At 35.4% G+C, this 13,612-nt stretch overlaps 1 protein-coding gene across 1 annotated transcript in view; it reads left to right on the top strand.

The window, feature by feature from the left end:
* Window positions 1–13,612, top strand: part of LOC150102798 (anoctamin-5-like) — a 621,013-nt gene that overhangs the window by 484,806 nt on the left and 122,595 nt on the right. The window contains exon 13 of the mRNA XM_090398743.1: window positions 13,085–13,167. Coding sequence (XP_090254869.1) covers window positions 13,085–13,167 — 83 coding nt within the window. The remainder of the gene's footprint in view (window positions 1–13,084; window positions 13,168–13,612) is intronic.

Below are 13,612 nucleotides of genomic sequence, written 5' to 3'. Positions count from 1 at the left end.
TATCGACAGAACACACATTGAATCAATGTGAGTCACCATGCCGTAAATGTGGGAACATATCCCATAAAATAGAAATTTGTCCTAATAGGACCCTTGCAGAAAGAGCAGGAGGCGCCATAACACCTGCGGCAGTAGCCCTTCCTAAGCTCACAACACAGGACTTTCGAGCTACCGGCCAAACAGTAAACGAACCACAAACAACTGAACCAGAAGAGTTTCCAGCCCTCCAACCGCCAGCTTCCGCAACGACTACATTAGGAAATCGGGCAATAACTGGGAGGAATGCAGAAGGGAGAATTAGGAAGAAAAAGAAACAGAACACTAAGAAATCGAAGGCAACAATGACAGCACAGAAACAGAGGAAATGGAAATCAACACCAGTACAACTAAACGACCCATCACGCCAGAAGAAGAAGGAGAAATGAAACGAAATAAACAGGACACTGAAAGCCAAATAGAAGCCTCAAGTTCAGATGAGGATGAGGAAGGAAATGAGATAATATCGCAAAACAACTCAGAAAATGAGGAAGAAACCTCATCAGAAGAAGAAGACAGAGAGCAAGGAAACAATCCAGAAATTAAGGAAGGAACAGACTCTGTTAAAAGCAAGACTCCAAACGGCTCTGTCATTCTGCAGAACTTTAAGTGATCTCCTAAAACGGCAGAAAAACTATTTCAGATAATGACCACAAAAGGAGAGCCAACTTTCTTGTTCTTTAAGAGGAGCAATAAACTCATATGGGGAGAACTCTATGTAAAGGATATAACCAAGGTCGAGCCCCAGCAACTGGACGGTCACCTGGACTTAACAGAGGAAGAAAAACAACACTTATGTGACACATTGAAGTCGCTGACACGAGTAGATCTGGAAAAGAGATACTCAGGGATAATGAAGGAATTTGAAAAAAGAACTTTACCAGTAGATTCAAACACCGGTTCTTCTCACCCCATTACAAAACCAGTAAAAAGAAAAGACCCCCGATATGAATATTCGAATGTAACAAAACGAATCCTATTCTATCTTAGGAATAAACCCGAGATAAAAAAACAAAGTCCACACAGCAGTACAGGAAAAGGGAGACGTGGGTTTGCAATGTGAAGGTGAGCTAGAGAGTCTTAGAATATGGCTCAAGTTTGGGAAAGTCACTTACGACCGAGCGGAATGGAATGAATGCTTGAAAAGAATATGGCAACTTAATGATGAAGAGTCAGTACACGTACTCACAGCGATGGAAAACGTGGTAAAAGACTATGAGGTAGCGGTAAAAGATAGCAGGGCAAATATGACTTAAAAAAAAAAAAAAAAAAAAAAGCCCCTTCTAAGTTTCTTGGTTCTATTTCTGTATGTTCACGCTTAATCCACATAGGAGGGGGAAGACCTGAGAACCCGAGCGGCGAAGGCTTACAGCGAGGCGATGCAGCTCCTTGCGGGCTGCATCACTCGGGCCAGGCTCTTCCCCCGTTCTTGCGGTACTTTTCTGTTAATTCACCGACTTTTGTTGTTCTGTTTATGTGTATTCTAGCTCCTTTGTCGTTTCTGTTTATGTGAATCTTAGTTCTTTTGATTTTCAATTTATGTGTGTCTTCCTGCATTTGTCTTTTCACTTCTTTCATCGGCCAGACATCTGAAGAGGTGGCTGGCCGGAGAACGCGGAGGAGAACGGATGGAGGGAGATGATGTCGGAGATCTGCTTGGTGCTGGCATTTAAGTCAGGCCAAGTAGATCGACTGAGGCCTCTTTTAACTATCTACTACTATCCACTCTATCTTTCCTCTCCTCTCTCACTATCAGGCTGACTCTCAGCACAACTTTTTTTAAATCTAAAGAGGCCAGTGATGAAAGGCATGAACTCCCATTCTACCTGAATAAAGGTCGAAAATAGTCTGGGTAGTTGCCCTTCCCTTAATGCATAACATTAGACATATCCGCAAGGAGATGTGTTTTGCATTATAGGAGATACTGAGACAGGAGTCTTGGTAGCTTGCTCCACCTTTGCAATGAGTTGCCCTGGTGTTGTACCACCTTAACCCAGTCCTGAAGATACTTTCAGGTGCAAACTTTGTTTGCTCACACTTGGATAAAGGATTAAATTAAATTTATTATACTCTAACCAAGTGAAAAATAAACTTTCAACATCTTTCTCTAAATCCAGAGTAATTTATTAAAAAAGGGTGGCACACCATTTGGCAACTCCTATAGTTAGAGATGACCTGCGAATGCTTCTGCCTGGTATCTCCACTTGGGCCTGGCTCCCACTGAAGAGACCTCAATAAAGGTCGAAACTAGTCTGGGTAGTGGCCCTTCCCTTAATGCATAACATTAGACATATCCGCAAGTAGATGTGTTTTGCAACCTTTGCAACGAGTTATCGTGGTGTTGTACCACCTTACCCCAGTCCTGAAGATACTTTCAGGTGCAAACTTTGTTTGCTCGCACTTGGATAAAGGATTAAACTAAATTTATTATACTCTAAGCAAGTGAAAAATAAACTTTCAACATAATTTCCTGAGAAGATTATTGTCTTATATTTCTAGGACAAAAGTTATTTCCTGAGAAGATTATTGTGTAGTATTTCTAAGACAATAGTTATTTCCAGCTGCAGTAAAATTTGGAATTTTTTAAGGTAAAAAAAACTAACACTACTGAATTTTTTGTTGTATACATGTGAATGGTTTTTATATGGTGGAAATATAAAAATAATTTCTAAAACTTAGACTAATGATTGTAGATTGCAAAGAAATAGTCCAGAATTCGGTGAATACAAAAATATTATTGGCTTATTTCGTTTATTAAATGGTAAAATGAAATAATAGACTGAATACTGTCTGTGAAAACTTTCAGTAGAAAATTAGAGTAGTTATTTATAATTCAATTCTGAGAGGGGAGGGTATAATTGGAAATCTTCAAAATTAGCAAAAATTTGAATCAGTCTGTGCAGAATATCTTTCATATATTTTTTCCATACCTATGGAAGTTTCTCCACATCTCATTTTATATTATCGCATATCTAAGCAATATATGCATCATACAAAAAAGTAAATAAAAATCATCTATTGCCATTTCAAGAAGACGAATAAGTTCTTGTTGAATTATCACTGCACAATCATAAAGTTATTTTTTGGTCATAAAAGTAGAAACACTTGTTTCTAAAACTGAAGCTTGATGTTCCTTATAATGGTGTTTTCCAAAGAAAGAAAACAAAAGCTTATATTTATTTTAATATATGTGACTTTTAAAAAATACAAATCTTTAACATAATGATTTTCAAAACAAGCATTTGAAAATTCTGCAATAATATTTACGGTACATGAAAGAAGATAAATCTTTTGTTCTATTGTACTGATTTGAAGAATGATAGACAGTAAATTTAGTACTACCATTAAATAATTTTATTACAAGGAAGACTGTTGTCAATTTAAGTAGATGATTTATTTGACCTATATTGTTTAACCTTTATACCAGTGACATTGTCAGTGGATTTCCGTGGGATATTCAGTTGTTTGCGGATGTGGTAGCCCTGCAAGAGGATTTGAATAAACTAGACAGATGTGAAATGAATGGGGGGGAGGGTATCGGTTTAATGCAGCAAAATATAAGGTCTTGAGGTTTGGGACACTTCGTACTCTATTTGAGGAGTCGCTGGAGGAAGTAGGGGGGAGACAGATCTGGAGTTGATGATTGATAGAAACCTGAAATTCAGGGGACATATTGCAAAGGTGGTGAAGGTAACACAGAGGATTGCTGCAATACTGAGAAGGACACTGACCTGCAGAGATAAAAGAGTTATCATTCCATTGTATAAGACCCTGATCAGACCCCACTTAAACTATTGTTCATTAATTTGGTCCCCAGGATTTGAAACAATGTGGATTTTATATCCCCTTAATTTAAAATATTGTTTATATCGCCGAAATGAAGCTTATTAGTTTTTTATATTTAAGTAACTTAATGGTTGCACCTCTTTGGAAACTCGTATAGCAGAGTATATATATAAGTTCTTTTCGCTATGCACTTTGGTATTATGGTCTAGCTACTCACTGATGAAGCCTCAAAGAAGGCTGAAACCGGTCTGGGTAGTGACCTCCCTCCATAATGTAATGACAGCATACATTTCCTGGGAAATGTGTTTTTACATTATGGAAAATACCTAAGAATAGCGATCTGAACTTTCCCCACCTTTGCAACGAGTTGTCCTGTATAGTACTACGTACTAGGGTCACTTGCATTAACTCACACTAGTATCGCCGATACTTTATAGTTTACTATATTCGGCATGAAACTCTCTGATTCCAATCTTTGAGTTTCTTATTTGGTTTTGAAACAATGTGGATTTTATATCCCCTTAATTTAAAATATTGTTTATATCGCCGAAATGAAGCTTATTAGCTCTTTATATTTAAGTTGTTAAAGTGACTTGTCAAGAGATCAAACCTGTCAGCCAAAGAATTAATAATAGTGTCCACAATTGGAAGAAAAAATGCAATTTTAAAGTTAGATTGCGGATTAACTGGCGCTTTGTCCGAACATTCATAGCTGAACAGTCTTTTCTTACGTCTGCGTAATGTACTGCTTTTGAACTCAGGAGAAATTTCTAAATCTAATGCTAACTCTTTTGCAGATTCGAGTATAACATTAAAATTTTTATCTGATCTAAATTCTTTATTAAAGTCTATTACATTATTCAAAATTAAGTGGATATTGCATACCACATTATTTCTTAGCCAACTAAGAAACTCAAAATAGGAAATCTAATCCAAGAGTTTCATGCCAAATATAGAAAACTTTGTAAAGTTCGGCAAGACCAAGCGTAAACCAGCACCTGGTAGTGCAATGCTGGGCAACTCGTAGTAAAGGTGGAGTAAGCTCCAATCACTGTATTTAGTATTTTCCCATAATGTAAAACACAGCTACTAGGAGAAGTATTATTGTTCTACATTATGAGAGAAGGTCACTACCCAGACCAGGCTCTTATTTCAGTAATTATATTTGTGCATCTTTTGACGAATCGTACAGTAAAGAAATAAGCTCTGACTACTGAAACTTTAGTATTACATCTAGGTCTACCTACTCACTGACGAGACCTCAAAAAAGGTCGAAACCGGTCTGGGTAGTGACCTCCTCTCATAATGTAGAACAATAATACATCTCCTGGGAGCTGTGTTTTACATTATGGGAAAATGCTAAAGACAGTGATTGGAGCTTACTCCACCTTTACTATGAGTTGCCCAGCATTGCACTACCAGGTGTTGGCTTACGCTTGGTCTTGCCGAACTTTATATAGTTTTCTATATTCAGCATGAAACTCTTACATTAGATTTCCTATCTTTGAGTTTCTTATTCGGCTAAGAAATAATGTGGTATTCAATATCCACTTAATTTTGAATATTTTACTTTGCCGAAGTGAAGCCTGTTGGCTCTTATTTCAGTAAAGTCTATTACATTATTTAACGCGTTTATAGATTCACTTAAATTTGTGTTTGTATTCTGAAGCATTTTACTCACTACATTGATCCTGCACAAAATTTCATACCAGGTTATAAGTGAACACAAAAATCCTTAATCTTTAATTTTCAATGCTGATGTCTTTGCTTCATATTTTGTATTATTATCAATTTGAATATTATCATAAATTTCCACAAAAGAATCAAGATATAATATTGGATCTGTCAATCCTCACTTCCTATCTAGTATCAGATAAAGTTTTAAGTGGTATTTTGGTGTACTTTTTCAGTACATCCCATTGTTTAGTGGAAGCACTAAAGAAATTATAAATTTCTTGTATAGTACTAAAAAAAACTCACTGTTTCAGTATTAACTTAACTTTTTCAGTATTATCATCAGTGATTACCAAATTTAATGTGTGTGCTGTGCACAGGACAAAGAGGGCTTGAGGATTAATATTTGATATGTGTCTCTGAAGGCTCTGTGTTTTCCTCGCATATTTGCTCTGTTATCGTATCCTTATCCCCGCAAATTTTTAATATCTAAATTTAAATCTTTTAATTTATCTAACAGGTATGTGGATAAACCTTTTCTTGTTGAATCAAAAACTTCTAGGAATTCCAAAAAATGTTCTTCCGCAGTAATTATATTTCTTTCATCTTTATGGACAAATAGTCATTTCTTCAGTATGACTTATGTCAGGGGTGCAGTCTAGTATTATAGAAAAATATTTGTTATCATCTAAACAATGGACTGAACAATTTGATTTGAAATTAAAGATATTAATTCATTTTGAATATTTTTACTTAAATAATGAGCGTTTTTTTTTTTTTTTTTTTGGTTCTGGATTTTGGCCCAATGATTTGCAATAACAATATCAAATTTTGAAAATAATTCTACTAATTTTAAAAAATTGCCATTTATCTTTCTCATAAATAATATCCGATGTTCCATGAAAAGCTAAACACTGCCCTGCAAGATATTTTATTATATCGACTATTGTATCAAGAACAGCACAGCAATGTCATTTCTCAACTTCATATGCTGTTCAAGTTTACAATCTATTGTGGTATGATTTTTTAATTGTTTTTTAAGTTCCATCCACTTAATGAAATATCTTAAATGTGATGCACTTCCTTCATGAGAAGTAAGAGTTTTCGATAAATTTTGTCAATTAGAATAACCATAGGTAGTTAATTTCTGGTTTCTTTCATTTGAAAATATTTTGCAACAAAAACAATAAACACAGTTTACGGAAATGGAATACATGAGCCATGTTCTTGGCAAAATTTCATTGTTTACTACTTTACAGTTATAATAAACATTGCTAAAACTTTGACCAATCATCACGTGGATAAAAATTATTTCTAGTTTGTTTTAGTCCTTGTTTTATGAGAAATTTGTGAATATTACCATTAATATGTATATTATGTATATTATTTCTGGGAAAACTCCCATGTTACTCCTCTTAATAAACTATTATAATTACAGCTATTTTGCCTGCTTCAGTTTAGGAGTGCCCCTGTTTAAATGTCATTGGCTATTTACTCACAGATTCTTAGGGCATTGTAGGTGTAAGTTTACCAAAACATATATGTAGCAAAAGGAAGAGAAATTTACACATACCCTTTTCTGGGTGTTGCGGCTTTTCTTCTTTAGAAGAAGAAAAAGGTATGTGTAAATTTCTCTTCCTTATGCTACATATACGTTTTAGTAAACTTACATCTACAATGCCCTAAGAATCTGTGAGTAAATAGCCAATGACATTTAAACAGGAGCACTCCTAAACTGAAGCAGGCAAAATAGCCGTAATTATAATAATAAATACCATTAATAATTGCAGGCCAAGTTGCCAGATCACTTGAATTAAAACTGGTTTGGAGATTTGTAGTGTCGCGTATGACTGATGGTGATGGTTCTAATAAATCCAAATCAGAAGTCGTATTTGATAGCTGTGTAGAAAGTTCTGCAAAATTTGTGGAATGTTGATTCTCTTCATTTTCATCTTGTTTGTTATCTTCAGACTTTTTGAGAAATTTAGTTAGCTGTCCTCTCAGTTTCCCTTTTTGAAGTTCTTTTGGTGCTTTTCTTTTTTTATTTGCAGCTCCGGATAATTTTTTTCGTCTCCATTATGCCCAAATTTATTCTGAAATAAAATCTATTAAACAAAAAATTTGGTAAGATAAACAATAAATGTAAATAAAAGATAAAAGTAAATACTTACAAGCAAAATTCTTCTTTGATGTGTAAAGCCTTAGTTTAAATTTTGAATCTACTTACCTCAGTGTGAATTAACTGCACATTTGCTGTGTGCTTAGCAATCAACAATTCAATGATTAACAAATAATAACCAATTAAGCAAACAGACAAGTAAGTCAAGTTTGTGCCTGAACGTGGTTCAAGACTTATGGTGGTGGTGCAACACTAAGGCAACTCATGGTAAAGATGGATTAAGTTCTGATCACTTTCCTTAGTATTTCCCATAAATGTAAAACACATCTCCTAGGAGATGTATGATGTTATACATTATGGGTGGGGGTCACTACCCAGACCGGTTTTTTAACCTTTATTGAGGTCTCATCAGTGAGTAGGAAGACCCTGAAATGCCAAAGTTTAAGTAATACAGAGCTTATCAATTTTACCTATGCAAGTTGCCACAAGGTGCTTTGACCTTATTAATTAAGAATCTCCGGATGAGAGAAAGATGTGAAAAGTTTTTTACCTTGGTATAATATATATTAAAGATACCAAGGTTATAAAATTACTTGATATCTTTAACATATATTATATCCAAGGTAAAAAACTTTTCACAAATAATAACCAAATACCACTTCATGATAGAGATTAAGCTAGTTACACGTGTGTGCCTCACATTCTAACTGACGAATGCAAATGTGTTGCATGTAAGAAAAAAAGAAAGTCGGTAGTGTAAGGCGCCCCCTGTAATACGACGCCCCAGGTGAATGCTTGGGGCATCTGTGTTTCTGCCAGCACCATACTACAGCTATTCAACCACTCCTCCATAATCAACTTGCACTTTTTGCTGAATGTTATTAAAAGTCACAATATTAATTGCAATATATTTAGTGCATATCCACATCAAATAAACACTAATATTAAAATGTGTTTTATTTTATTTTGCTTACTCACTTCAGCGCCCTGATGCAACGCATCGCCTGCTTACCATGTTAAGCTGGTCCTGTGTAGCTGAATCAATCATTGTTTTCTTTGGGGTTTGTTACTGAGTCTTCAGAATTTGGTTCTCATTTTCAAACTCTTTCATATTTTTCTTGAATGATGCTTGTATAGTTCCGTGCAGTTAACCTGATGTGAGGAGCTAAAGATCTTTCTCAGACATAGACAAGTTAGCCGGTCTTGGGCATGGACTGCTGGGTTTTTCCTTCCACAAAGCAGGCAAACTCTTAAGAACACAGTGCTTCACAGACAATTACACATGTTTGAGCGTGGGGGTAATGACCCCACATCGTAGTGAGTTATGAAACCCATTTTTGGGTTTCATAACTTTTAATTCTTTTTAAAAACTCTCTTATATATTTTTCTTTTCATTTATTTTATTTTTTTTTTCTAAAACAAAGTGTTGACTTATCACTTTCATATTCCCTGTATCCTGGACCAGTGTGAAGATATCTATCTACAATAGGATAGTCAATAAGACTTTTTTCTTGAATTTTCTCTTCGTGTGAATTTGTACACATCTTTATGTTGAAGCATGGTTAGAGATGTGTACAAAGAGATAAAGAGAGATAAAAATTTGATTTAAATTTTTATTCCTCTCTTACTGTTCTCTGGAACAGTTTTTTCTTTTATGTATTTTCTCAAGAGTAATAATATGCATGTCTTCAAATGTTATCCTCCTGCGAGATCCTCCTGCAAGGCCACAAAATATGCTCTACTTCTCATTGTTCTATCAACTTTTTATCATCTGAATACTGGTGAATATCTCCAGATAAGCTGGTCCCATGTTATTAACATAGAAGTTAATATTGTTCCAAAAACAGATTCCTGTGCTAACAAGCCACTAGTTACTTTCTCTTTTTTGGGATACCGCTCCTCCATAATCAACCTGCTGATATCTATCTATGAGCCAGTGAGCTATTCAACTCACTAATGTTATCTAATTCTAACAGTTTCAATTTAGCTATCAGCTTGTCATGTGGAAGTCTATCAAAGGCCTTCAAAAAATCCAAGTACACTACCATATATACATTTCATTTCACTAGAGAATTTGTCATTATAATACATAAGCAGATTGCTAAAGCATGACCTTTGCCTAATAAATTCATGCTATCCATCAAAAAGAATACTGCTATTATAAATCCATTTCTGAATTCCAGTTCTCACCACACTCTTGATCATCTTAACAACTCCAGACACATAAATTGACTTAAGTCTTATTCTCCCCTTTGTGAAGTGGAACAAAGAAGAACAAAAAGTGATTAATATGGATGATTTCAATCAATATTCTCATAATTGAAATCACCCATAATGATCACTTTTTGCTTGCTCACTGAGCTGAGTTGCCTATACATTTCTTTTTTTCCATCCTCCACATTCCCCAGCCAGTTTCAACACCCAACGAAATATCTTATTCTGTCAACTTCCCCTCACACCATATGTTTCAAAACTTCTGCCACTTTTTTATCTTCATATCTCAATGTTGTGTGGACATCATTCCTCTACTATCATCAGCAGCACTCCCTCTTCCTTCTTGCCCTTTCTATCCACACAAAAAACATATCATTCCATTTCTATTCCCATCAAGATATCATTTTCATCCAACCACGTTTCACTTATTCCAACTATTTTGGGGCAGCTGAACCCTATCAAAGCAACAAGTTTATCATTCTTATTTCTGATACTCCTGCCATTTCTAAATAAGCATACAATTCATTTCTTTGTCTGTAACCAGTTTTATTCATGCCACCCGTTGCCTGTGACCTGTCCATGCTTGTTCCTATCCAGTTATCCTTTGTCTCATATATCCCCCAGGCTCAACTACTCACCATGTATTCCAGGCCATTCCATTTCTATCCCATTATATGCATTCATTACTATTACTGCTTTCAGAATCCACTCTCCTTACACTGTCTCCCTGATCTCCCTGACCCTCAAACTTACATTTCTGTTCTCATGTTTTCATCTCCATTCACAGTCACATTGATCTCACCTGGCACTACTCTCCTGCTTATTTGCATTATCTCTGACTTTCACTGGTACCTTATTCACATCACACTTCTTCACTTCTTCGAAGCAACAGACTTTCCAAGATGACTAAACCATTCAATTGCACTCTCTCTCTCCTTCACCTCTTTACACTTCCATTCATCCCATACATTCAGAGTCTGCACACATTTCTGCTAACAATCCATTCAAGATCTTGGCTTTCTGCCACAACTCACCATTTTCATTATTGCACAACACGCAAATTACTTTTCCCACCACATTGTTGTTGTTCACTCTTCTCAGTAATCTCTTGATCTCCATCCTCACATTCTTCTTATTCCAAACCAAATCATTTATTCCATCACAACCATTGACTCCCTCACATACTGTCTTCCCAATAACCAGTTCTTGAATTTCTCTGTTCATCTTGCTTCCTGAAAACAGTCCTTGTGTACCCTTTCATCCACCACACCTTTTATAATTAAATCTCCATATAATGCTACTCTTGAGTCATTTGCTTTCTCTTTTTTATCCCCCATCTTTCATTTAATTCTTTAGCACTCTTTCATTTGTATCTGCCATTTCTTCTTAATCATTTCATTGTTCAATTCTTGCATTCCAGCAATTGTTCCCACTAATGCTCCATCAATCAGGCTTTCTTCCATTCTCAAGTCACACCAGCTCTTGCTTTCTTAGTCAGCTCACTTCTGTTTCTGCATTTACACTTACTTTTCTGGCTATCATTCTCTGTCTTACACCTGTTACCATCTGTTGTCTTTTATTTTTCACTTCCTGTTCCTTGCTTTCTTTCAATCATTCAAACCACTACAGTTCTTAAAAAGATCACACTTTCTGCACACCCTCACTCTCTCACTTCACTAGTTTATTATTATTATTATTGTGTTCAACTCCAAGGAGTCCTTGGACACCGAGAGAAGCCCTAAACATCATGTCGAGAACTATTCAGCATTAATGCAGTATCTATCATACTTTTCTTTGTGGCAGGTTATTCTACTCATTCACCACTCTCCAAGTAAAAAACCTAGTTCTAACACCCTTGCTAACTACACTCTTGCTCGGTTTCTAGAGATGGCCCCTAGTTCTCCCACCACCACACCTGTTCTGAAAATCATCTGAATTAATCCTGTAAAAGTCCCTCAGTAATTTGAATGTCTCCATCATATCACTCCTTTCCCACCTATCAACCAGTTTCTGTAACCCACAAATCTTCAACCTGTTCTCGTAAGGTTCATTCCATCTTGGTCACTCACCTTTGGATCCTCTCTACCTTCTTCCCATGATGATCAAGAAATCCTGGTTCCCAGATCTACACACAGATGGATTCTTATCAAGGCTTGATAAAGAGGAACAATAACCTGCTTGTCAAAGTATTCTTCAGTAACCAAGTGATCTGATGAGCTGATTTAGTCCCTTTTGCTATGTGCTCCGTAAACTTTAACTCCCTATCTTCTAACACTCTCAAGTCTCTGGGTTTGAGTACGGTTCCACCAATGTGGTATACTGCTGATAATCTTTTCACTCCAAAATGCATAACCTTACACTTTGCCACCTTAAACTGACATCCATTCTCCTTACCCCATTCTGCCAATCTATCCAAATCATCCTGCAAAATGTTGACATGATGTGTGTATTCACTATTGCTCTACCCAACTTTACATCATTGGCAAATAACTGAACAGTTCCTCTTTCCTATATCATTAATGAACAAATTAAATAGCAGTGGTCCAAGAACTAGTCACAGTTCACCACTAATCACAGTTAACTAGAACTGTGACTAGTGGTGTCCCTGTGGCACGCTATTAGTCACAGGCCTTCATTTGGACTCTACTCCTGAATAAACTTATCTGTGATATCTCTCCATTAACCACCCTCCTATTCATCTCACCAACCTTATATCCATCCCTATCTGCTCACTAAAGTTTAATCTCTCAATAAACACATCTGACACATTCGCTTACAAATACATATTACACTCCTTACAATCAGCCATCATAGTAAAATCCACACCACTCACCATATGTAAGTTTTTCACCATGCATCTGGTTTTCTCTCGATAAGCTTATATAGTTCCTTCAGTGTATTAAGGCTTTTTGGGATTAAGTATATTTCCTATAAATTGCATCGAGTGGAAACAGTCTCATTGGAGGAACATAATTTATGCCATATTTTTATCCTCTAAAATATTCTTATCTCAAAGTATGAACTCGTTTTGCTATGAGCCAGAGACTTTCTTATATATTTAGAATTTTGCCACGGAAATAATTCAGAGAAAAATTGTGCATCATAATGTGTTTTCACAAATATTATATTCACAAACTCTGCTTTGAGAAATATGATTTGTATCTGAAAATTAAGATTTTGTCAGAAAGTAGTTTAGCCTTGAAATTAATTTTGAAATGGAATTATTTCTTGATTCATAAATATTACGCTTTATAGGATTTCTCTTTATGAAGTTATGGCGACGTGAACAGTCATATTATGGTTGGCACTGGGGTTTGACTGATTTTGATGTAGAGCAGGTATTTAACATGTTATGAAAATACAAATTGAAGAATTTTGATTAATAATTGATTAAGTATACTTCTTAAAACCTAATACAAACTACTTCGACTGCATAAAGTTAATTTTTTGTCATTACAAGCACATTATTGAATATTAATATACCAAAATTCTTATGTAATGGCTTACTTTCATGCACATAATTTTTTTTTCCCACAGCAAAGTAATTATTGAATATTAATCTTGAATTAATTTGTGATTATAGAAATCAAATGAATCAGTTTTAGATGATAAAATTATTAGAAGTAGTTTGTTTATCATAATTGAACAGTACAAATGTGGCAAGTCGGGTCTAGCAGACCCGACTTGCCATAATGATAGTGTCAGATGTATTTTTTTTTTTTTTGTTTACCAAGGCAGATGTTATATTATATTATGGACAACAGACAGTTCTTCTTTTTTTTG

Source organism: Typopeltis vanoorti, chromosome 10 (assembly GCF_054136105.1).
Source record: "Typopeltis vanoorti isolate ZY-2024b chromosome 10, IOZ_Tvanoo_1.0, whole genome shotgun sequence".
NCBI classification, from domain to species: domain Eukaryota; kingdom Metazoa; phylum Arthropoda; class Arachnida; order Uropygi; family Thelyphonidae; genus Typopeltis; species Typopeltis vanoorti.
Note: the sequence above shows the minus strand (reverse complement) of the source record. Positions and strands in the feature narration are given on the sequence as shown.